The 26,976-nt window shown below is 32.7% G+C and overlaps 1 protein-coding gene across 1 annotated transcript in view; it reads left to right on the top strand.

Moving 5' to 3' along the window:
- The window catches only part of LOC139489596 (receptor-type tyrosine-protein phosphatase mu-like), a 107,852-nt gene that overhangs the window by 50,913 nt on the left and 29,963 nt on the right, over positions 1–26,976 (top strand). Inside the window, exons 5-8 of the mRNA XM_071276190.1 lie at positions 12,960–13,160; positions 15,096–15,278; positions 24,515–24,712; positions 25,360–25,494. Of these exons, the coding sequence (XP_071132291.1) occupies positions 12,960–13,160; positions 15,096–15,278; positions 24,515–24,712; positions 25,360–25,494 (717 nt within the window). The remainder of the gene's footprint in view (positions 1–12,959; positions 13,161–15,095; positions 15,279–24,514; positions 24,713–25,359; positions 25,495–26,976) is intronic.

Raw genomic sequence — 26,976 nt, 5'->3', positions numbered from 1 at the left:
TTTTGAACTTCTCAGTGTTAAAAAGAAAAAGTTTTTTTGCGCTTTTGTAGATTTTGAAAAGGCGTTTGATTTTGTACACCGTAATTCTCTATTATATAAACTCCTTTTGAATGATGTAAAAGGGAAGTTATTTAGAGTTATTAAAAATATGTATGATGATGTTAAATCACGTATTGTTCATTATAATAATTTATCTGACATGTTTGCTAGTGAAATTGGTGTAAGACAAGGGGAAAATCTTTCTCCTTTGTTATTCTCTCTGTATTTGAACGATTTACAGCAGTATTTAGAAAATGTTAACATAAGTTGTGTATAATCTGTAATATTAGATATTAAAAATGAACTTAATATATACCTAAAATTGTTTGTATTATTATATGCTGATGATACTATTTTACTTGCTGAATCAAGTTCAGATTTACAGTTACTTTTAAAGAATTTTTCACAGTATTGCAATAATTGGAAATTAAGAATCAATGTTAGCAAAACCAAAGTGATGGTTTTTACAAGAGGAAGAATATCCAATAATTAAAAATTTTGTACTGAAAATGAAGAAATAGAGATAGTTAAACATTATTAAATACCTTGGTGTTATTTCTCTAGAAATGCATGTTTTTTCGAAACTAGGAAATATTTAGGAGACCAAGCAACGAAAGCTACATGTATGTATAGTGTTACAAAAAAAATGTATCAAGAAGAGCAGATTAAATCACTCATCGATCGAATGCCAACTATATATGTTTGATAAAGCTGTTGTACCCATTCTTCTATACGGGGCTGAAATTTGGGGATACGAAAATTTTGATATACTTGAGCGAGTGCATTTGAAATTCTGTAAGCACATTCTAAAACTTAAAAGCTCGACTCCAAATTTTATGATTTATGGAGAACTTGGGAGATACCCCATTTCTTTATATGCTAAACTACGAATGATCAACTTTTGGTGTCGCCTTCTTGATAATACGAATGAAGATAAATTATCATGTATTATACTTTATAAATTATTATACATTAACTATAACAATTATGGTATTAGAAATAAATGGATGTTATGTGTTAAGAAAATATTTGATGAATGTGGCATGTCAAATGTATGGCATTGCCAAGATTATTTTAACAAAAAAATGGATAAAATTAAATATTTAGCAAAAGCTTAAAGACCAATTTCGACAAGAGTGGTGTGCAGATTTACATCAATCCTCAAAAAGTTTATGTTATAGAATTTTCAATTTGAAAAGTATTTATCGATTTTTCCTTTTAATTTTTTATATACTCTGTGTAAATTTAGATGCGGAAATCATCGTTTGCCAGTGGAGACGGGAAGGTGGCAAACTATCCCGAGATCGGAAAGGTCTTGTCATCTCTGCAGTTCAAGAGATATTTGCGATGAATTTCACTACATTTTGTCATGCAATTTTTTTAACATTGAAAGAGAAAAATATTTACCACATTATTGTAAACAAAATGCTTACATTGTTAAATTTTAAAATGTATTCTCATCTGAAAATGTTGTAGAACTAGACAAATTGTGTAGATTTATACGCTACATATCATTGAAAGTCTGTCCTCCTGGTTAGAGGAACTGTAATTATATTATAATGTAACAGTGTTATTTATTTTCACACATGCGAATCAAAATATGTATTATATATGAACTGTTATTTTCTCTGTAGCTACGTACTAGTTTATGAGAATAAAATCATTCATTCATTCATTCATAATAATTTATACATGTACTTCATTCATTCATAATAATTTATACATGTACTATAAAAAAAAAAAAAACACTTCAGTACGAAAGAATACTAGTAGATAATTACATAATTATTTGAACATTAGTTTGTAAGAATTTAGAGACTATTTTTAATAATCTTTAACTTATCTTTTATTTGTCTAGGTAATGTATTGCCTGTAATTAATAATTATCAGAATGAATTCATTGATATTAAAATGTATTGACATTTTTAGAGGGGGTCATGATAATCATTATTCAATTAGACAATGGATACAATGATTATTTAAATTCTTCTATGAACCAATTGATTAAAACGTACATTTAGACTGCTATAATATAATTAGTGCACTTTTGCGTTACATGTATGTGTTGAGTGTATGACATGCGATAAATTCCGCACTAAAAGTTCTACATTTAGATCATTTGTAATGATAGAGGAAATTTTTACGGCTTTAAAACAATAACCAACCTGCATTTTTCCGAGTTGCGTAGACTCTAGTTTTCTATATACTCTATATCTTCACAAGAGACCGCTTTTGTTGTTTTCGTTGTTTTCATTATAATCTGGTGTTTCTATACATGTATTTGTTTTTCGTTAACTCTTTTGTACACTTATTAAGCCGTTAGTTTTCTGATTTGAACTATTTTACATTTGTTATGTCTTCACCTTTTATAGCTGACTATATGTGGTATGGGGTTTGCTCATGGATGAAGGTCGTACGGTGACCTATAGTTATTAATGTTTGTGTCATTTTGTCTCTTGTGAAGAGTTGTCTCATTCGCAATCATACCACATTTTCTTTTGTGTTAAGTACATGTATTTTGGGTTTTTTTCGTGTTTTTTTTTATTCGCAGAAGTCGAGACATAAGTTATTCTTTTCCGGCGGGATTCTTTATCATTTCTTTGATCTTGAAAAAGGTAAAGTTAAGCTTCCCAATCATTCCCATATTTGATCCATTTTTAAGATAACAAGATAAACTGCTCTATTTGAAATAGCAACGATGTACATTTGCCTTTGTTGTTGTCATTGGTCGATTGCTGTCTTATTTTCGAAAGCATATGATACAATGTACATTTTAAAGACAGTGCAATTTGTTTAAAACTAAAGGAATATATTAATGTCATGTATGCTGTTGTTTGACTTTTCGTCATATTTTTTTTTTATTTGATCATGATATTGTTCTTCTTCGACCTTTAACATTCTTTATATGTGATTTGATATCTTCCGGTTATCATAAATTATATACACGATACCTTCCTCAACAATGGTTGTGAGTTTGATGCACAAGTCGATAAGGACTTGTAAAGAGTATACATATGAACCATGCACACAGAACATTTGACCCTGTTCTGCATAATATATGACGCATCCTGATTTGGTGGTTGTTCCTTGTAAACAAGGTTCGACTTTTTTTATATTATCTATTTCAAGAGACACGAGCTTAATTATTTAAAATACATTTAAGAAAATATTGATGCAAAAGGTGTTCACGTCGATACAGCTTCAATATAGCTCGATATCATCTGTGTAGCCTATCGTACTTAAACTTTATAGAACAAGAATGTTTCCATGATAGTACAGGTATGCCCCACTCGTGAAGTTGATTGGACTTCCACTTTAAAAAATCTTTGACCCAAAACTTTGACTTGAAGCAGGACAGACGGACGAACGGACGCACAGACTGAAAAATGTAATGTTCCTAGCGGGACATAAACACATCTAAGATAACTACGTCGTTGTCGTCGGTTTTGTTACATGTTCATACATGTATGTCGCGAGAACAGTGTGTTATTTTTATTTTTTTCCTTAACATTTATTTCAATATGAAACAAATGTGAAACTTACCAAACGCATGTGATCGTTATTTCCAATCAAGACTCTGGCAGGTCCAAGATCAAAACTAGTTTCTTGTAGTAGTACATGTATACACAAAATTGTATATATGTAAAGTTATGATTTGGACAAACTTTACAAACATCATCATTTTTTTCATATTGCATAATTAAAGCCGATAACGCTGTGTCCTTTAAACCTGTGATCATGCCAGCTTGAGTCTAGTTTCTGTATCACCTCATATTGATATTTAACGTAAGAATAACCGGGCGCATTGCAATTGTGCCAATTAAAAAAGAAATATATAAGAAATTGCGCCGGATTAGCTATGTATACTATCCGGCATCATTCGTGGCAATCTGTATTAGTCCGTAGATATCTGTATTGGTGTCGTAGTCATACGTAGTAGATCGTAGTAGTACTTGTATATCCTTGACAATTTTTGAACATGTATACGCAAAATTTGACCACGGATCAAATGACCGTAGTAACTCCTTACTAAACTGTATAAGACCGTACTAATCCGTTATAGTCCCTGTCAAACCCGTATTAATCCGTACTTATTCGTAGGCCAAAACAACTGATACGGCTAGTTTCGGAGAACTACGTACTAGTAAAGTTACACCACGTATTGGTAAGGATACAATACGATTTGTTACGAATGTGCCACGTATTAACAGCACGTTTTTACTACGTTTTAATACGAATAGTTAGGTATCCGCCAGGGTTCTAAGAGTCTATTACGGTTTACTAAGTTACAACACGAAAAAATACGGAATGCTGTGGATTATTTTATTTTCTTTGGTACCAATTTTCGTGGATTGCGGGAACCTCGAATTTTCATGGATATTTTGATATTCTGCCAAAGTATGGATACGACTTTATATCGTTGCCACATGTGGAGCAGGATCTTCTTACCCTTCCGGAGCACCTGAGATCACCCCTACTTTTTGGTTGGGTTCGTGTTGCTTAGTCTTTAGTTTTCTATGTTGTGTCATGTGTACTATTGTTTGTCTATTTGTCCTTTTCCTTTTTAAGTCATGGCGTTGTACGTTTATTTTGGATTTATGAGTTTGACTGTCCCTCTGGTATCTTTCGTCCCTCTTTTATAGAAATTTGTTTTTTGCGTTGAACATTAAAATTCGTTGTTCATCTGTACGCACAAAACCCAGAATATTGGTTCCAACGAATAATGATAAATCCACACTATTATGTCTGTAACGACGACCGACTGCCGTAAGGCTAGCTTTTGTATAAATGCTTCATAGCTATAGGGCCCTATAGCTTCTTATTCTGTGTCTTGACGTTGAGGGTATACATAATGAATATCCAACATGAATCATCAACAACTGCTGCTTGCTAATAATTGGCTGCAACTGGATATTGATATGGCGCTTAATGATAGGGCAGGATCGAGATACTTGATGACAGACGTAGAGATGACAGGAGGCAGATTAGATGTTGGTCTAGGGAGTGCACTTCCCTATCCATGGCCAGTTTGAGCTCAATTGTGTGAAGAAAATTCAGATACATTAAAGAATTTTGAAAGAATAATCCTAAATATGTTTCAAGAACAGCTGCTACATGTCATTGGTCAGAGGGTTGCGAATAACACCACATAGTACAGACAGACAGATACATGTAAATGATGTATTTAATAAGATCGAAAAATAATCTCAATTAACTGCCATAAAGAAATGATGATTAATAAGTAAATTATAGAAATATGACGGTTCGTGCTATTAGGTTTCAGATCGTTCCAATTCGTACTAACCTTTACTTATACCGTAGGAAACCGTTGTTTATCCACATTACATACGACGCGACACGTATCGTTGTGTCATTTTCTTATTTTACCGTGTCTTACCGTAAGAACCTATATCAATCATGTCGCCAAAATGAACCCGTCCTTTATTATCCGTGGTAGTAACGTCAAAACCCGTAGTCATATCGTTGTGTCTCCGTATAGGATCCGTATCAGACTACGGAAACTCCATTTCCGGGATCATTCGTGAGATTTTCTGCGTAGCGTTTCCGGCGAGATGATCCGTGAATGTGTGTCTTATGCATAAAGGACGACGAAAGAAAAATACAGAAATGATCATACCTTTTTGTGACCTTAATAACTGTTCACATACATTTGTTTTGATTTAAGATTCATAAAGAGTTTAAACTTCGTATAGACTTGTTCATCTTAAATATCTTCTACATAATAAATTTTACAAAAGTGATACAATTGATATACACTGTGCTTTAAAGCACTGACTAAGTCTCACAATATGTCAAATAACGAAGCAGCTTATCAATGAGAGACTCACCACAGCAGTTACTTGAATAGGAACAAAACTAATAAAGTTAGCTTACAAAACGATATGTTTTTTTACTTCATCGAAGTTTTTGTTAGCATTTTCTTTCGAACTAGGAAGCTATCATTAACACAATTGATAAGTGTTAAAAGATCGAATACAAGTTTCAACACCAATGGGTCATCTTTGTCACTTAGAGACATTCTTCCGTATGTTTTACCTTCTTCCTCTTTGATTAAGGCTACTTAATAGAGCTTTCTTACAAATTGACGAAAGGTACGTATGCTTGACGAATCATACGTAAGACTCGTTTTAGGGATGCTTTATTTTGCAATATTTAAATAATACTCGTGGAACTTCGAACAATTATCGTGCATGCAACGACATTTATAAAATTGGATTTTTCTTAGATATATTTAGGATTTCGGGACTTACGATAGGTTAGAATATGATTATTGATACCACCAGGTCGGAGGAGATAAGACTACAAAATATTTTAAATATAGAGTAGTCAGACGAAAAAGAATGCCCCTAGAAGACTAAAAACAGGCCCCTCCCATCCCATATGCCACTCTTCAATATTACATTGTTGCACTGTTTATCCTAAGATAATGTCAAAGCAAATACATTGTCTTTTTCCCTAACAGAAACACAAATAAATCCTTGATGCAAAATTTTCAAAGCTCAAAATAATAAAATGAAAATGAATAAAAAAAGATGATCTTCCTACTATGCCATATGCTGGTGCTCGTTTCATAACTTTTGAATCATTGCCTCTCCCCTGGTAATATTCATTGACCCCCCCCCCCCCCCCCTTACCCTAAATGTGTATATATGATACACCGCAGCAATGGAACGGTTATTTTAGCGTATAACTAAGTTTTGCCTAGAGTCCTGAACATTCATGAAATATTAGCCACTGGACGATAAGTGACTGGCAACTTCGCGTCTATCTTCCATACATGTGTACTGTTAAATCGTCATTATAAAATCCACTATATATATGGTGTAAAATTGTAGATTTATTTTCTTGATATACAAAGTCTTTTTTTTCTAGATTTATTCAACAATACTTCTTAAAAACATTGTAGCATCATTTTTTAGCAAATCTCGATATTCCACTTTGACAATTTGCTGAAAGTGTACTGTAACAAATAAAAATAAATGTGAATCTTGTCGTTAAATTTAGACTAACGTACTTCAATAATGTCATTGAAATGTTAATCGTGAAACTCGTGCTTAAAAAATTCCCGCGGAAATGTGTGTACTTGTGGTTTACGTAAGTAACGTATCGGACGTAAGTGTATTTGACACTATTTTTCTGTGTTTGATTATATTTAAATCGTGTATTATTTGCGATATTATTTTTTTTTTAAATAAACTTGATTTAGAAAAGAATGCTGTTTTACTGGATAAAACAAAGACTCTTTTAACTGTTATTGTAGAAAATGAAATACGTGCTCCCTTTACGTTCGTTCGTACCTTTCGTCAATTTGTAAGAAAGCTCTAATATGTGTAACATCTCGCGTATACATATGATGATTGTTCGCATGGCCTTTATAACATATACACTTGAATATTTGCAAACTTTGCATACGTGTTCCGAATACGATACGAAATCAAACATTTAAAGTTGCGGGTTAAACATGGGAAAGGGGAAAGTGAGGCTGTATGAATGGATGACGCATAAATAGATGCACTTTTCAAAAACTGTAATTGATATATTTTACAAAAACAAAGTTACTTTAATCGTTTTATTTATGTTACTAAATTTCAATTATGAACAGAATTCGGTCTGCAATTTAAAGATTATTTATGTTGATTGCTATGCACACGTCATTTAATCAAAATTATCATGACCGAGTTACATAATGTATCCTTCCGAATTTTAACAAATAAAAACATGTACAAGGAAGACATACAATTAACAGGTCCTTTGCTCCGTTAAACATCAATTTGACATTCAATTTTGTGAATACTTTTAAATACTTTCTTTACATTTAAATATTTTTACTTTACGGATAAAGACATTAATCTGATACTTCTATGCCTGACTGCTCAGGGTAACAATAAACCAACCTAAGACATTCAATGCGGGTATATATATATATGTAAACAGTATGTCATATACTTCCGGGTAAGCTGTGGATATAATGTGATGTTGTTTTTGCTACAATGAAGGTAAATTAATCTTTCAACATAGTGAAATTTGTTTTTATTAGAATACAGAACGAAGAACCGGTCCATACTAATTTCAACATGTTTAACTAGGGTTGAAAAACAAAGTACAAACTTATATGCAAAAAGGTTACATCGTTGTATCGGGTAAAATCAAGATAATAAGTTATTTCTGTGTTCATGGTTACGTAAGATGTACATGTATATAACTGTGTACTAGTTACATACATTTGTGTAGGCATTACATGGTTTTATTATTTGTAATCATTTTTCTTTTCAGCTTTTACACGGTATTCATATTATACAACCGTGTAAACTTATAAAGGCCAATGCTGCCTTTTATGTCCGAAATACAACTGTACCTAACAAAAAAGGACAAATTATTGTGCTCTTCTTATGAAGCCATTACAAAGACTTCCCATCATGGCTAAATACGTGTACGATTGTGATAGGTCCCACAGTCTGTAGATCGCTTATTATTATAAATGAACCTTAACCGAATTGTTCCGAAACGGAGTTGTTTTTTATAGAGTATGACAATATGTTTTTAAAAAGATATACCATATAGTTTATAAACACTGAAGTAGTGAATTATTTCAAGGCACAAGGTGATTTAAAACAGAATATCTATATTTGATTATGTTGATGATATAGATGTGAACGATTACAAGATTTACTTACAGATGGTTTCAAAGCGTCAACAACATGCGAGTATATTTCTGATTGTCATAGCGACCACTTTTGTGTTAATCACAGGACAAAGTAAGTACACCCAATATTGTAATACCTTTGTCTAAAAAGACGCAATGATAAGTAAGTTTGTTGTTCCTGAGATGTCAACTTATTTTCGAGGTGAAGTCGATCGGTACAGTTTGTGTGTCGAAATCATTGAATGCTGGTTTGGTCCGAATAACCCTTTTTAAACCTTGATTAACCAGGAAACGTTAACATATATATTTAATTTGTATGATATGTATTTGACTAACAGGATGAACAAATGTAATTGTTGATTCTCCAATTATTGCCTAATTCGAAAATTGCTAACTATTTTGTTTTATATATAATATTCCTGTTTCTGTTCAGTTCAATTCTTTCAGATTACAAAGTTAGTTGATAAAAGTAAAATAAGCGTTTCTCACGCGAGTTTCAATATCACTAAGTTCACTGTTGCTCTAAATGACTTTTTTTTCGTCTTACAAATAACATATTCTCACAGTGTTTTAAAAAAACAATGGTTTTATTGAAAATAAATGCAGATAGCGGTAAGGTATACGACAAGGAAACAGCAACCAAACGTTACAAATTTCAAAACAGACATGCTACCCCAAAAAGAAATACACCGTATAATAATTATTTGTACGTTCACGTTTTCCTTGTTAGACCAATCAGCGCTGTGTAAAACACTTGTTGACAATGTGTGTCATGTTTCAAATTGTATTCTTAGTAATCAACTCTGCAAAGTGTTGTCACATTTCGTTGCACGACTATGTTATCTAGGTTTCCAAGTAAGGAAAATCAGACTACCGCGGTGTTCTACAGCTATCTCAATGTTTTGAAATATTATGTCGTTTTGTTCGGTTGTAGTAGTTTCAAAATCTCTAACAATTACATGCACATAGGAGAAAATTGAACTATTTAGAAATCTTTAAAACCAATGGTCTATTAATGTTTAACTATTAATATTGGACCCTTTACTTTAAGGCAGGTCGCATACCCGTTATACAACATAGCTTTGAACATTACAGAAACAATCGTATTGAACATGCTAAAAAATATTGATTTTAATTGGGCGGAGTATGCCACAAATATTTTTATTTCTTCAAAAAACCTAAGCTTATGGATTCTTGGTTGACAACATACAACTTAATTTCTTCTTCCGACATAGTTTAGAATTTGTTTTCTTTCTGTTGTTGAATGTATAAATCTTTTATTTAGCTTTAAGCGAAATAAACAGTCATCCTTGACAACTGTAAATAACGCATATGAAAGCAACGCGACCAAATATTTTTCTTTTAATGAAATATGATAACACAATAAATACTCTTTATTTTGAAAGAAGGGTTTTATAATAATTATCAATTAAAAAAAATTCAGTATACAGCAAGTCACATTACTATTGTTGGCAAAGGCATAACATGCACAATATATTGTTTGTTTTACATTCTTAAACAAAAGAATAACATTGTCACGTTTATCATGAAGACGAGGCCGTATGCGACTTCTGGCGCAGAAAGAATTAAGATTAAGGTAAGGTTTATCATAACGGTAATCCAATTCTACAGCTGTATACAACAAATCAAATACAATAACAAATGAAAACGAACTACCAAGTAAAAAAAATGACTTTATTTCTTTTTACAGTTAATCTTGCTTTACATGGGACAGCAGAACAAGAAACAACATACACAGACTCCGATGGTAATTCGTACAGTGCGAACTTGGCAATAGAAGGACCTTCAAATAATAATTGGGCAGATGGATGTTCTTCTACAGCCGCTGGACAACCGACACAGTGGTGGGGAATGTCTTTCCCAAAATTAGTCTACATTACGAATATTAGATATTATCTAAGGAATGATAGTAAGTTCTTATTTGTATTAATCATTATTTCCCTTCCCCAACACTAACCCCTCGAAACATTATATTTCGTCTGTCGTCGTCGTCCATTGTCTGTTAACTGCTATACAGATCATCTCCTCTGAAACTACGGGGCCATATTTGACTACACATTGACACAATCATAAATGCAGTATCATGCTTTAAACATGATTTTTTGTGTCCCATGACTCTGCCTGAAAGAGAAATCGGGGACACCCTAAGTAGTTTATTCAGTTCACACTTAAATAAACCTATTTGTCTCGCTTCTTTTGAGTTTGATATATTTACTTATCGAAAAAGGGACATGTAATCTTTGGAAATAAAATTATATTGCAACAGCATAATATCGTCTATCGTATTTATTTTTCTCGTTGATGAAATAATCAAAATCCAGTCATTCACAACTTGCTTCACCAACACGACAAGTGCCATATTTATTCACTATCTTATTATTTATTTTACAGCGGCAGAGCGCATGAATGGTTTCCGGTTGTACCTTGCAAATGACACTGTGTATAAAAAAACTGAACTGTGCTTTGTCGACACAGGGAATCAGGCCTTCCAAACCCTGATTCATAGTGTCGATTGTGATTTGAGCCCTACCAAGAATGTGTATTTCTTCAACAGAAATACATTAATAGAAATATGTTACATAGAAATAAATGGTAAAGTATTAACAAAACATATCTTTTTAAATTCACATAGGGCGAACTGCATTTGTCACATTCAAAAAGACACCCAATTTACATTTGCATTAACACGAATTGTTAATCCTTGAATAAACACTAACTGTAAAAATACGAATGGTGCAGTAAAATTGGTACCATTTTATGATTATGTACCCTCGTATTGATTCAATGCTAAACATATAGAAATGTTATAGACAATCAATAGTCTTATTTTAAACATATTTACTTATAGTGGATTGGGAAACAAATTATTACAACTTATATTAATCCCTTTCCACTTTGCCGGAACGTGTGCTAGTTTATAGCGGCTTTAACCTGTTCTTTTTCGAAATCTACAAGGGTGCCTTTCACGTGCAAGATATATGGTTATTTTTTACATGCGTTAGCCATGTATTGTCCCCTTCCGACGAACTAGCATCGTTTCACAAGACCATTCTCGCAAATGGTGTCAAGAGAGAGCCGAAAATTCAGTCTCTGAAATTTTCTTCCTGGAACGAGGATCGAACCAGGTACCCTTGTGTTTTAAGTCCGATGCACTAACCACTACACAACAGTCTTTCCTCTTGTACTCTCATATTTAGCAATTCAGTGATCGATAGGTAAAGGATAATTGCTTTTGCAGTGCTAGCAACTATTTTCTGAAAACAAGTTTTTAAAATTAGATATTGGTTAAAGCTAATATGAATATGGATCAAATCAAGTACACCTTCTAGGGTGCACTCGACTTAAGCAACTCAGCACAAAATTGTGTTGGAATTTAAAGGTTATTTTGGGACTTTCCGTAAATAATCAACGCTAACACTTCAGAGTAATCTATGTCTAACATTTTAAAACAACAATCTCAGCTAAAGTCTGTGGATTTTCTACAAAATTTTGGTTTTATTTGCCATTAAACCACTTTTTTCTATAAATACAATGAAACAATAAATAATAATGCTTTGCTCGAAGTTTGGTATATGTACACAGTGACCCATCATTGGTCATATATTTGCTGTTTTGATACTATTGAAGTTTGAAAAATTCTTAATTCACATGGCTACAAAGGGGGTCATAAACCTTAATTTCAATTTATTTGCGCTAACATTGATTTTCTTTTACATAGATCAGTTTATAGATGAGGTCCCGTGTGCATACAGATTAGTTCAAACTGGCTCTTAAAAATGTAATCTTCAGTTGTGTCATTTGAATGGCCTCCTGTCTTTTTTTACTTTTATTTCGATTTGCCTATTAAAGCCAGCTGTTCTTCTTGTTCTTTTTTTTTTGCAGTTGTTATCTTATAGTTTCTATAGTGTCTGTGTGTGTTGAATTGTCGTTTTGGTTTTTTGTTGCACTTAGTGTTTCTGTTGTTTCTTTGTTTTCGTCTTGTAGTTGATGTGTTTACCTCAGTTTTAGTTTGTAACCCGGATTTGTTTTCTCTCAATCGATTTGTGACTTTCGAACAGCGGTATACTACTGTTGCCTTCATTTTAGGATTAATACTTGTTTTTCAGCAATTACTTTCCGGTTGCTTTTTTGGGCATTAAATAGGAAAGATTATTGGAAACATGTATTGTCACTTTAACAGGATTTTTATGTTGGAAATTTGTGTGATTATATATGATTCAATTTTAAATTTCAGGATGCTGGAAAGGTACTTGGGGAACCAATTGTACAACGAATTGTCCGGTTGAATGTATAGATAGACATTGTTATCCTTCAAATGGTTCTTGTATTTGGGGTTGTGATGAACAGAAGTGTTTTCATGGAGAGTGTGATCCGAATACAGATGTTTGTATGAAGGGATGTGTCAAGGGAAAAGGCGGTAGATACTGTACTTTCTGTAAGTATAATACATCAAACAAATATCAATTTGCTAGATTGAATATGGTTTGTATTGGATAAATAGATAGTTATTAAATCATATGCAGGATGACATATTAGGCATTACAGTAATCAGATACGTGAGATCTTTATTGGAAGTCATCTGAAGGTGCAGGGATTCAAACGTGAACTGTCACCGAAAAGAGGACATGTTGGCCCATGTTGGTCAACAAAAACGTTTTCTATAACCTTAATGAATAAATCAGAATATTGTAAATTGGAATAAAGTTCATTGGTTAGTTTTCTTTATATTATTTGAAAAATAGATAAAATGCATATACAAGAAAGAATGAATAAACAATAGAATAATGATCGTTACTTTTATTCACCTTCGCTTTTATTTACCTTTGACTAACCCATTCAATTTTACTGTGATCTGTGAATCATTTGTTAAATAAGATTATTCAAATATTCAAAGAGTCATCACAAAAGTTATCAAAGGTACCAGGATTATAATTGAGTACGCCAGACGCGCGTTTCGTCTACATATGACTCATCAGTGACGCTGAGATCAAAATATTTATAAAGCCAAACTAGTACAAAGTTGAAGAGTATTCAGGATACAAAATTCAAAAAAGTTGTGCCAAATACGGCTAAGAATATCTATGCCTGGGATAAATCATAAAGTACAACCAAAAAATGCTTTTAAATCCTGGCAAACATTAAAGATTTTACTTGGAATTGAAAAATTCTATGGGTTTCTTTTGTATACAAAATACTCCAAAAATTAATGAACAGCAACCTCAATTACGCATATGCAGAATCAAACAAAGAGTATAATTAGCTATTTCAACTCGAAAACATTTGGCCTTTTTCTTAATCTCTTGTTTACTAAATAATCATAAATACAGTTAGGAACTAAAATTTCTGAAAAAAAGATGTTCCTTTAAAAAATATTTTTCATGTTTTTTGTTTAGATTTTTTTGTGTGGATAAAATAGAGTAAAAGCGGTTTTTTTTTTAATTTCTAGAATTATAAAAGAAACTATGTTTTTCAACGCCCTCAGACAAAGCTGACCTTAGATGGATATTTCAAAATTTATATAGCTCATCGGCTGTTTTGTTCTTATACATTCTCGGCTTCCAAACATTTGACATTGAGCGTTCCTGATTAAGGTGAATCAATAAAAGTGTTTCGGACGCATGCAATAAATAATGGTTTTTTTTAACATTTTTTGCAACACTTGGTCGATACCTCTTTAAATGTACTATCAGCCCCCGAGAGTATCATCAGCTTAGTAGTCAGTATTTTGGTACTGACAAAATTAATAATAAACCATTCTAAAATCGTCAGTTGATAAATTCTAAAATCCTAAAGAAACTAATGTTTCAACTCCTTCTGGCAAAGTTGACCTAAGATGGATTTGGCTATGTTTTATGTACTTTTTAGTATATCTCTACACCTGTGTTGGTGGTTCGTAAACATCATCTGTTTCAAAATATCCGGCTTTGAGCGTTCCCGATGAATGTTAATACAGACAAGCACTTCGGACGCATGTTATGAGAATCGTATAGTTTTTATTTTCTTAATTCTTATTCATAATTTCAGTGTATCTATACGTGTGTCTATAAATTTTTGAAACCTCCTAACTTGTAAGCAATCGATAATTATCTTTTGTAATAGTTGAACATTAACTGTTTGTAAGCAGAGTGTCTTGGGCTATAAACATGCCGTGTATAACAAAAATCTCTTTTCAAACTTAACTGTCTTATAATGCTAAATAAAAAACTACGCAAACATCAGCAAATACAATCAAAATACTATTTCAATTTTGAGTGTTGATAAAGAAGCTTATCGTATTATGTATCTGCTAATTTAAAGTTTCAAAACACAGGTATGGGATTTTTTATACAAACAAAGTAAGTTAAGACATTTGGTATACTTTTAATCACAGATAATACGGTTTATAATGGAATTGCAACATATAGCCTTTCTGGTGTCAATTCACCCGCTAATATAATAATCGATGGAAACACAACATCATGCATCAGCATAGAAACAGCTAGTTCTAATTCATATATACAGATTGGAAATGGATCATCAATTGTTACTACTGGGGTGTATCTTTTCTTTGGAGGTGAGTAAAACAGAAAAATAACAATAATTGTGCTTTGATCATAATAAGTATACATGCAGACTGTAGGCTTCCTTACAGTTAATGTTTTGAATATATCAAAATAATTAGTGTTTAGGGACAAATTATTGCTTTCCTCTTAAATAGGACCTTATGTTGACCAATAACTATCAAAGTTCTGTTCATCCTGCTTCTGATTCCGTGCACATGTAGGATTTTAATTGTCATTGCAATACATTTCAAACAACAAAATATGTTTCAGAAAATATTTAATTTGAATATTGAAAAACAGAACTTTTAGAGGGACAATTTAGAAATATTATTAGTGCATTGTCTAAAATAAAAACATTATATTCAAGTTGTTTTAAGAATATTTTTCAATGCAATTTTGTTACTCTTCGTACATGTAGGTATGTCGTTGCGAATTGATTTTCACGTTAAAAAAATTGGCAAATATGCATGGCATTACCAGTGTATCGTTATGTTGGTAATTGTTGGTTCTTAAAACACATATTTTGTCAACAAACTGATATTGCACCATATAAATGTATTGCACTTGAAATGATAGGGATCGCTTTTCGAACGTATCATAAGTCCCTAACACATAACTTAAATTTATAAATATGATACATTACGACTTTTCTACTCTTTACACAAGTATTCTACAACCCAAACTAAAAGACAAATTGAAAGATTTGGTATTGCTTTGCTTCATAGAAAGAAATGGCCAACGTAGATACAAATACCTTGTCTTAGGAAGGGATAAATCCTACTTTGTAAAGGATCACTCTGATTCAAACAAAACATTCTCTGAAACTGATATAATCAAGATGCTTGATTTCTTGATTGACAACATATTCGTTACGTTCGGAGGACGTGTTTTTCAACAGACTGTCGGCATTCCAATGGGAACAAATTGTGCCCCTCTACTTGCCGACTTGTTTCTTTATAATTATGACGCTGACCTCATGCAGGAACTTCTTAGGAAGAAAGATAGGAAGTTAGCGATATCCTTTAATTGGATATAGGAAGATGTGGTGTGAGTGCCAATGAGACAACTCTCCATCCAAATAACAATTTAAAAAAGCAAACCATTATAGGTCAATGTACGGCCTTCAACACGGAGCCTTGGCTCACACCGAACAACAAGCTATAAAGGGCCCCAAAATTACTAGTGTAAAACCATTCAAACGGGAAAACCAACGTTCTAATCTATATATATTAAAAAAACGAGAAACGAGAAACACGTATAAATTACATAAACAAACGACCACTACTGTACATCAGATTCTTGACTAAGGACAGGTGCAAATATTTGCAGCGGGATTAAACGTTTGAATGGTACCAAACCGTCTCCCTTTTTCTGAAACAATAGCATAACATCATAACATAGAAAAACACACGATAAAATATCAATTGGCAGGCTTAACTCAATCAAAAAACGTAAATTCATAAAATATCAACGAATAAATTTGATCTGCGATATCTGAATGCAAATGCACAATTAATAAAATATTAGGGATAAACATTCAAGGCCAAAAATCAAACAAACAAGTCCAAACAAAGCCATGGCAAGAGACCACTGCGAAATATTTAACCCTTTGAAAATAATCAGTTTTACTTTCCGCTAATGATGTTCTTACACTAAATAATTCGAATTTTGGGGACTATGTGGAATGCATCTATCCCATCGAACTAGATATAAAGAATACTACAGATACAGTTAAGTCGGCCTCATAGCTTGACTTACATCTAGAAATTGACAATGAGGGTCGATTCAAAACAAAACTTTACGACGAAAGAGATGAGATCAGCTTTCTAATAATTTCTAATTGTGAACTTTCCATTTCTAATTAGCAACATTCCAGCAGCACCTGCATACTGGGTATATATCTCCCAATTGATACGATATTCCCCTGATTGCATTTCCTATCATGATTTTCTTGATAAAGGTTTGCTGCCGACAAAGAAGCTATTAAACCAAGAGTTCCATATGGTGAAGTTGAAATCATCCATTCGTACATTTTACGGACGCCATCACGGGTTAGTTGACCATTATGGAATAACCGTTTCTAAAATGATATCGGATATGTTTCTAACGTCGTTACTACAACCCCCTTCCCTCTCATGAATGTGACCTACCGAGTTATGAAATTGAGAATGGAAATGGGGAATCTGCCAAAAAGACAACAACCCGACCATAGAGCAGACAACAGCAGAAGGTCACCAACAGGTCTTCAATGCAACGAGAAATTCCCGCACCCGGAGGCGTCCATCAGTTGGCCCCTAAACAACTATATACTAGTTCAGTGATAATGAACGCCACACTGAACTCCAAATTGTACACAAGAAACTAAAAGTTAAAATAATACAATACTAACAAAGGCCAGAGGCTCTTGACTTGGAACAGGCGCAAAAATGCAACGGGGTTAAATATGTTTGTGAGATCTCACCTCAACCCCCTACACCTCTAGCCAATGCAGAAAAGTAAACGCATAACAATACGCAGTTCAGTTCAAGAGAAGTCCGAGTCTGATGTCAGAAGATGAACCAAGGAAAATAAACTAAATGACAATATTACACAAATAACATCAGACTACTAGCGGTTAACTGACATTCCAGCTCCAGACTTCAATTAAACTGATTGAAAAATTATGTCGTCATCATATGAATATCAGACACAATCCTCCCCGTGAGGGGTTTAGTATCATACCATCATAACATATATGAGAAGAATATGACCCGTGTCATGCCAACAACAGGATTTTAAATACATGTGTTTAGTTCCGATCCAAAGACCCTATAATTGTGTCAATATTAATGCCAAAATATGCAATCTTTAATGACCAAACAACAGTATCGTACCAATATCCCTTCTTAATAAGTCTATTTAAACGTTTTGTTAACTTCTGAGGTAAATACTGTCATTTTTGTGCGTTATAAAGAATATTTCCATAAAATATTGGATGTGAAATACATGAACGTTTAAGAAGTCTGCATGTTGAGCTATATTTACGAATGATGTCCTTATACTGATGATAAAATTTAGTAAATGTTTTGACTAGTCTGTGATATCGAAAACCCTGGTGTAATAGTTTTTCAGTAATACATCAATTTCTCTCGTTAAAATCTAAAACATTGTTACATACAAGACCGACTCGTACAAGTTGAGATATATAAACACCGTAAGATGGTGACAAGGGAACGTTATCATCTAAAAATGGATAATTAACGATAGGAAATGAAAAATCATCTCTTTTATCATAAATTTTAGTTTTAGTTATCAAGATCGAGGAAAGGGCAGTGGTCATTGTTAGTATTAGCTTTATTTAAAGTAGGTTCAACAGGATAAATTTCTTTAGTATACGTACTGAAGTCGTCATTATTGAGAGCCAAAATATCATCCAAATATCTAAAAGTATTATTAAATTTGTGTATCAGGTGTTGTTTCGATGGGTCTTTGTTGACTTTTGTCATACATTGTAACTCATAGCAATACAAAAACAGGATCGCAACAAGTGGTGCACATTTAGTCCCCATTGGAATTCCGATCACCTGACGATATAAGGAATCTCCAAAGCGAACAAAAATGTTATCTAGTTAAAATTCAAGGGCATATATAGTATCAAAGCATGACCAATTGACATAGTTTTTTTGTTCATTGTTACTAAAAAATGACCTAAAAGAGGTTGAACATATATATTCACATTCTGACTTTTTAAATGCCTATTTAATTAGGTGTGTGAATTTTTTCTTAATGAGAATGTGAGGCAATGTGGTATATAGGGTAGAAAAAAATCAAAACTTTAAACAGATTCAAAATCACCAATATATAGTAAGGTGACTAGACCCAATATTTTTTTAGATTTAATCGTCAAACATACTATACGGCTACATTATATATCATTGGATTCGGGAAAATGAGTACTATTAAAATATCGATGTCGTCAAAAAGAAATGTGGTAACAGTTTTGCATAAAATAAGGTCAAAATACTTTGCATCGGAACTAAACACATTTATTCAAAAACCAGTTGTTGGCATGACACGGGTTATGTTCTTCTCATATATGTTATGATGGTATGATACTAAACCCCTAACGGGAAGGATTGTGCCTGATGTTCATATGATGAAATCATAATCTTTCAGTCAGTTTAATTGAAGTCTGGAGCTGGCATGTCAGTTAACTGCTAGTAGTCTGTTGTTATTTATGTATTATTGTCATTTTGTTTATTTTCTTTGGTTCCATCTTCTGACATCAGACTCGGTCTTCTCTTGGACTGAATTTTAATGTGCGTATTGTTATGTGTTTACTTTTCTACATTGGCTAGAAGTATAGGGGGGTTGAGATCTCACAAACATGTTTAACCCCGCCGCATTTTTGCGCCTGTCCCAAGACAGGAGCCTCTGGTCTTTGTTAGTCTTGTATTATTTTAATTTAAGTTTCTTGTGTACAATTTGGAAATTAGTATGGCGTTCATTATCATTGAACTAGTATATATTTGTTTAGGGGCCAGCTGAAGGACGCCTCCGGGTGCGGGAATTTCTCGCTACATTGAAGACCTGTTGGTGACCTTCTGCTGTTGTTTTTTCTATGGTCGGGTTGTTGTCTCTTTGGCACATTCCCCATTTCCATTCTCAATTTTATTTTAAGATTTGAAGTATATACAACAGTTCAGGTTAAATTTCAGATACAGACATTTTTTCAAATTAATTAACAATGAATTATCTCGAAAATGTAAAAAAAAAAATGAATAAGAAATCATTTATTTTGGAAAATGACGTTTTCTATCATACTAGTATATCTTATCTATCTATTATACATGATCAACACATATTCTGTGAAAGTTACAGTAGTTACCTTGCCGGCTTACGTGCAACCTCATCAATAAATGATAAATACTATTTTAACCTGAAGCCTACTATCATGACTATCATGAAGGCGTATTTTTTATAAGCTCATTCATGTAATTTATTAAAACTAAAAAGAACTAAATACCACGAAATCAGTTACAATTCAAACATCCACACAACAGAATTATGCTAGGAGTATCTTCTTGCTCATCTGTCAATGTGTCAAGGAACATGATTAGAAATATCCACATAATTCTAATCCTTTACAGGAGCCAATCTCCGAACATGTAAGGTTTTGTTGAGAACAAACACATGACTTTTTTTACATGAAGATTTTCCCTTCAGTGAAAACACAAGACCCTTCAAGAATTCTACTGACATATGCCCTTTAAAATACACGGGGTGTAATGAATCATTTAACTCAACCGTTATCTAAAGGTGACCGGATAGGGGTTTAGCAATGTGTAATGCGGTCCCAATTTTTATAAGTTTGAAACGAAGAAAGTGAAAATGCTATTTCATTGCCGTCTCACAGGGAGGCAACCTGACTAAACTTACATCTTTACTGGTGGCAATCTTGAATATTTATTATGATGGAACGGTTTTAAAGACAGTTGTTTTGTCATAAAGCTTTGAAATTAACTTTCATGCCCAAACAAGGGCTTCGTCTTTGTCAATATTACCGAAACTCTAAAAACCACTGAAATAGCCGTGTGCGTCTTTCTGAGTCTGGTAGACAGTTTGTATTCCTACTCCAAACAAAGACGAAGTTTTGTCGCATTCGGTAAGTGCATGTACAGCAGGCAATTGTTTACAAATTTTTGGGGAAAGACAGACACATAGTTAGTGAATGGTGGAAATATAGGCCAGATTTGTCAAAGTTTTCCAGTCAGGAATACTTCTCCCCTCAATAATCTGATAAACTTTGGTGGAAGCTGTAGTCTTTGTGCGGTAGTCTTTGTGCGGTGTTCCCTTTCGGCAGACTTTATAGAGTTGTTCATGTCGTAGAGGGCAAACACATCTGCTAGTATGTGCGCTAAAGAAATTCGTTGGGACATATTTTTTTTAAATGTCAGCTGCTAGGTCACCGAATGTTTTACCTTTCTTAACATCAGTACATTGAACCAATACCATATATACCATCTCTGATGTAAGTTGTGAGTGATGGTACAAGGGAAGGTAGGGACAGTGCACCAGAGACTTCAGATTTTAATTGCTTCACTAAATCCAACTTACATGATTTTCTCATGATGACGTCACCTTGAAAAGGGAAATTGGAATTTCAAATGTTTTTATTTTTGACTTTTATATTGGACTATAAAAACTCCTTGACTTATCTAAAGAAAGAACACTAGTGATAAAATGTTAAGACATGTTACGACAGCTCTGAGCAAAGAACCTCGAATATCTCTTGTAGCATGCATTCTAGAAGATATAAGGGATCAAAGGGACCAGTCATGGGTCATTCAGGTGGTTCACAGTGACAAAAACATGTTCTTCGTCTCTTTTCATTGCTGTTGGTTTTGTTTCCTCTTGTGAATTTGCAGTAATTCCAGCCCTTTTCAGCTTTACACGACATAGGGAGTCAGGAAAGGTCCACCTAACAAGCGCCTTTTGATTTGATATGCCTGCAGTACCACCTGTTCCCCTTGGGGCTTTTATAACGATCTTTTCTGTTGTCATGTCGGTCCATGTCGGTCCATGTACTGTTAAAATGTCCAGGAGTCTGTATGAAAGAAAAGTAGCCATCTATTATATCGAATATTCTCAGAAAACTGAAGCATATCGAGTATTTAAATAGGCAACCACCTTCAGTAATTGGTACGGTTGGTTACAAAAACATAAGGTTACATTTGAATTGACGATCTCAAGGAAGTGACCAATTTTCCTCTCGCTCTGCTCTTACATTTGACAGCAAAATGCCTACTTCTTCATGGAACATAGCCCAGTATTTGAATGTAAGTGATACAGTACATCCCCATTACGTATATATATCGATAAGAAGCTGTATATGAGCTTCAAATAGCTCCGTCATATGAGCGTTAGGACTTGTATCTGGGTTTAATTGCTGAAATAATTCTTCTGATATATAGGAATTTGATATTATTGATTAATAAAGGTACAAATATATGAAATATCATATAGCTGTTAATTATTTTACGTTTTGCGTTAAAAGAAATTGATGAAATTGAATGGAAACGTACTCTATAAAATGCAAAGTATTCGTGTTGTTAATCTTTTTCATAATCTCCTTAATAACGGATTAATTTTGCTAAACTTTATGTAAAATAGTTAAAATAAGGTGTAACAACAATGTATATAATAACATAAATCATATCATGGATGTTATTTTACAGTGTAGACCTCAAAACTTTTCTAAGTCGATTTTTCGTTCAAGTCAACGTACTTCAAAGCCCAATTTACAAAAATTGCACCGTACGATTTTTTGACGACAAGTCAATATATTACGTTTAACCTTTGAACTACCAATACTGTGATTTATAGCCGTATAGTCCAAATGACAATTAAACTCCTTAAATAAGCGTCTTTTCCTTACTCGGTCACCGTACTAATAAGCATGCAATTTATCAAGTACTTCCAACGAGTTTTTGACACTCCAAAAGTAATTAATTCTATTTTTTTCGAAGGCCTTATTTAAAAAATTTATTATCAGGTTTTTGATTGTACCAAGTGTACTAGTAAGAAGAAAAGATAATTTAGTAGTGGAACAATGGCTTGAAGACGAAATAAATCTATATTTGTAAGGTGTTTTGTGTAGCTTCGGAAGCCAATACATAGTTGGGACTTTCATTGTTTTTGGTTCTGCTTGTAAAGCGGTAGCTAAAGGTTTGTTTGTTACAGATGTCGTTTTCTGAAAATGGATTCAGTTGGAATGTTGCTGAATTGGTGATTTCTTTTTGTAAAACATCAATATAAAATTTACCGGTTTTGTGATCACATAATCAACACGTCGGATGCCACATGTTGAGCAGGATCTGCTTACCCTTCCGGAACACCTGAGATCACCCCTAGTTTTTGGTCGGGTTCGTGTTGTTTATTCTTTAGTTTTCTATGTTGTGTCATGTGTACTACTGTTTGTATGTTTGTCTTTTTCATTTTAGCCATGGCGTTGTCATTTTATTTTCGATTTATGAGTTTGACCGGCCCTCTGGTATCGTTCTTCCCTCTTTTACAACATATAGGTTTTACTGTACGACTATCAAAAAACCAGGATACGTCTTATACTGTTAATTAAACTGCAAATACATATAGATTATAGACGAACGCAATGACCTTTTTACAAGGCGTTTATATGAATGTTTTGAACAACATATTATACATGTAAGAGGATGTTGCTGACAAGACACAAAAGTCTTTTTTTCATTTCATTTTCTATCTAGTCAATGCATACAAGTAATGTGTTAACAAAAGTAACTACTGTTCGAAATTATTAAAAGAAAAGATGTAGACGTTACCTGTATTTGAAAGATTAATAGATATTAAGCCATGAGAAAAGCCTACGTAGCTGATAGCAAAGTTACTGATTAACGTTTCATATACCAAAATATGTTTATGAATTAGTCAAATTGAAATTGAGATACAAACAAAATTTTTTTTTTAAAAAGGTGTTTAAAATTGTTACATGTATTGAAGATTCAGGAGATATGATATAGCCATAGGAATATTACTTTAAATAAAAACTAAATGTGTAATTGACTCTGATCATGCCCTTTCTATGAATAAACAATAAATACGCAACACCAATATTTCAAATACGACTGTCATACTAAAAAGTAAAATCACAAAAATACTCAGCTCCGATGAAAATTCAAAACGGGAATTTCCTAATCAAATGGCAAAATCAAATGATAAAACACATCAAACGAATGGACAACAACTGTCATATTCCTGACTTGGTACAGGTATTTACAAGTGAGATGTTTAACTCGCTATAAAACCAGGTTTAATCAACCAATTTCTACAACGGAAAATGCTTGTAGCAAGTTAGGAATATGACAGTGTTATCCATTCGTTTACTGTGTTTGAGCTTTTGATTTTGCCATTTGATTAAGTATTTTTCGTTTGGAATTTTTGCCGGAGTTCGATACTTTGTTATTTTACTCAGAATTAAAATAAAATGTTTGGATAAATCTTCTTTTGCATCAACTGGTTTTAATTGATTTTGTTGGTATATGACTACACCAAATAAAATGACCATAAATGCATTAAAATCAATTACTTTATATAAAATGATAAAGGTGTCAATATATTTATATATCAAACTCTATCTACATGTACATATGGACGTTTCTACTTGTGCATTTTTTATTTAAATTGTTTTGTTTTATCCATCATTGTTAGAGTCGATATTATATCTCATTTGCAGACAATACTACCATTGCCGGTAATCATAAAGTGTACTGTTCAAATACCACTGATTCATGGACTGATGATACTGTGTTATACAATGCAGAGTATGATAACGAGGACATACCCGTATTTGCTGTATGCAAATATATTATATATATACCACCCATTCTGAATGGAAATACAAAGTTAGATATATGTGAAATTGAAATAGGTGGTAAGTATATTACTGCGGAAGTAAGCAATTTTTTTTAGTTTTTTGTCATTATTATTGACATTAAATTTTAAAAAATCGAATATAATCAGGATATCAGTTAACATGTTTAAGTGTTGGTAAACATATTTGGTATCATATATTTGTTTTTAATTTCCTACCAGGGCTTTACTATGTTGCAAAAGTTTAAGCTCCATCCGTTAACGAAAAATAAAAAAATAACAAGAGAATATAAAAATAACTAAAAGTACATGCAACAAGTGGAAAAATATATATAACATGAAACCCCACACAAATTGATTTGTCTAAAATGCTCTGGAAAGGTGAGTAGATCCTGCTCCACAAGTGTCACTCGTGTTGCCATGGTAATTACAAATTCGTCGGTGACAGTCATATGTAGTTATGCAATCATAAAGAAAGCAATACGAAATTTTGTGCATGAGAATTAGAGCATATTCGTGATTTTATGAACAATATGAAATGAAGAAAACAAATTAAGCTATGAAAAGATAATTCGAAAATACAATGCAGAAAAGAAAATTGTTTACGTTGAAAGTATTTCAAACTTACTGTATTGTATGCACTATATATTCGTAGACAATAGGAAAACGTTCAAAACTGTCTTAATCAAGATATCGCTTTGCTTGTAGGTTGTCCTTATGGGAAATATGGAGACAACTGTCAGTCAACCTGTCCAAAGAACTGTAATGGATTTTGTGATTTAGATACAGGAAACTGTGTGCTTGGTTGCTTAGATGGTTGGCTTGGTGAAAAATGTGAAACAGGTAAAACATTTATTTGTTAATTTACGTAGAAATTGGACGCATTTAATGCTCTTTGTACATATGCACTTGTATATAATAGGTTAGTTATGTACTATACATCACTGTTATATCTTCAATGACCAGCAGAAGGTATATTATCAACTGTATAATATGCTTCTTTTTACAATTGACTTCTGTATTTATAAAAGATGGTTTACTTATAAGTATTTTTTTTTATTATCATTAAGTTTTTCTGCCGTTTTGATATTTAAAGTGATGCAATAAGGATATATTTGTTCGTACATTGTATCTTTAATTGAAATAACCATATCACCATTTATAAATGCATGTTGGCAAAATTATCTCCTTAAGACAATATAACGACGTATATGTATATATATATATGATATGTAATAAAATCACTAAACGAAATTTGTTAATCCAAGAAAAGCGAGACAAAAACCTGAAAAAAAACAAACACACAAATTTATCAACCAACCGGACGACTGGAAAAAACCCTGTCATATTCTTGTTTAAGTGTATGCATTTTGCGAAGAAAAGTGGTGCGTTCAAACTCGTTTTGCGGATAGTTGTAAGCACACTTGTACATGTGTATGACTGTTGACAACGGATCCACTTTAATGACCAATTCAAATATAAGCATGCTTGATATACATAACCTTTGATAGATGACCATAATTGGAATCTGGCAGGTAAGATTGTGTAAACAGAATGCAAAGAGTAAATCACACAAATACTGAACTCAAAACCGAAAGTCCCAATCAAATGGCAAAATAAAAAACTGCCTGACTTTGTACAGGCATTTTTGTGCGTAAAAAATGGTGGATGAAACATAGTTTTCTAACTAATCCTCTCACTTGTATGACGGTCGCTTAAAAATCTCTAGCTTGTATTGACAACGATGTCTAAACAAATTGAAAAGACATAATAGGTAAAAATGTGAAAAATAGGGGTAAATTAGTCAACATTATGTTATAATTACTTTAAAAGAACAAAAAAATATGTAATAAAGAAGCACACGAAAGGCACGAATACAATTTTGTTTTACCATAGAACAATAACACAATTCCGGGAAGTGTAATAAAGAGCCACGTCAAAGAGATACCACCAACAACTAACCAGTAAAAGTAATATTCTTAAAGACAAACAAACGAGTACTAAAAAATGTTATTAGGATGATAAATAGTGTCAGTACCAAGAATATATAAGACCTCCGTGAATTATTTGTGCAGTTGATACGAAATATTTATCAACAAGGTCTTGGTACCTTCCGATGAACTGTAGAAAAATAACTTAGAAAACGCACAAACACATACATTGGTTAAAAACTGTCAAATCTGAATGTGACACCAAAAAAATGATGGTGTATAAAAATTGATACAGTAAAATTGTTTTGATATACACACACTTTTTAATAAAGTGTTATGTTATTGGAATCAGGAATCAATTAATATAAGACATTTTAAAGCATATGTTTTAATA

The sequence above is a fragment of the Mytilus edulis genome, chromosome 1 (assembly GCF_963676685.1).
Source record: "Mytilus edulis chromosome 1, xbMytEdul2.2, whole genome shotgun sequence".
Lineage (NCBI taxonomy): Eukaryota > Metazoa > Mollusca > Bivalvia > Mytilida > Mytilidae > Mytilus > Mytilus edulis.
Note: the sequence above shows the minus strand (reverse complement) of the source record. Positions and strands in the feature narration are given on the sequence as shown.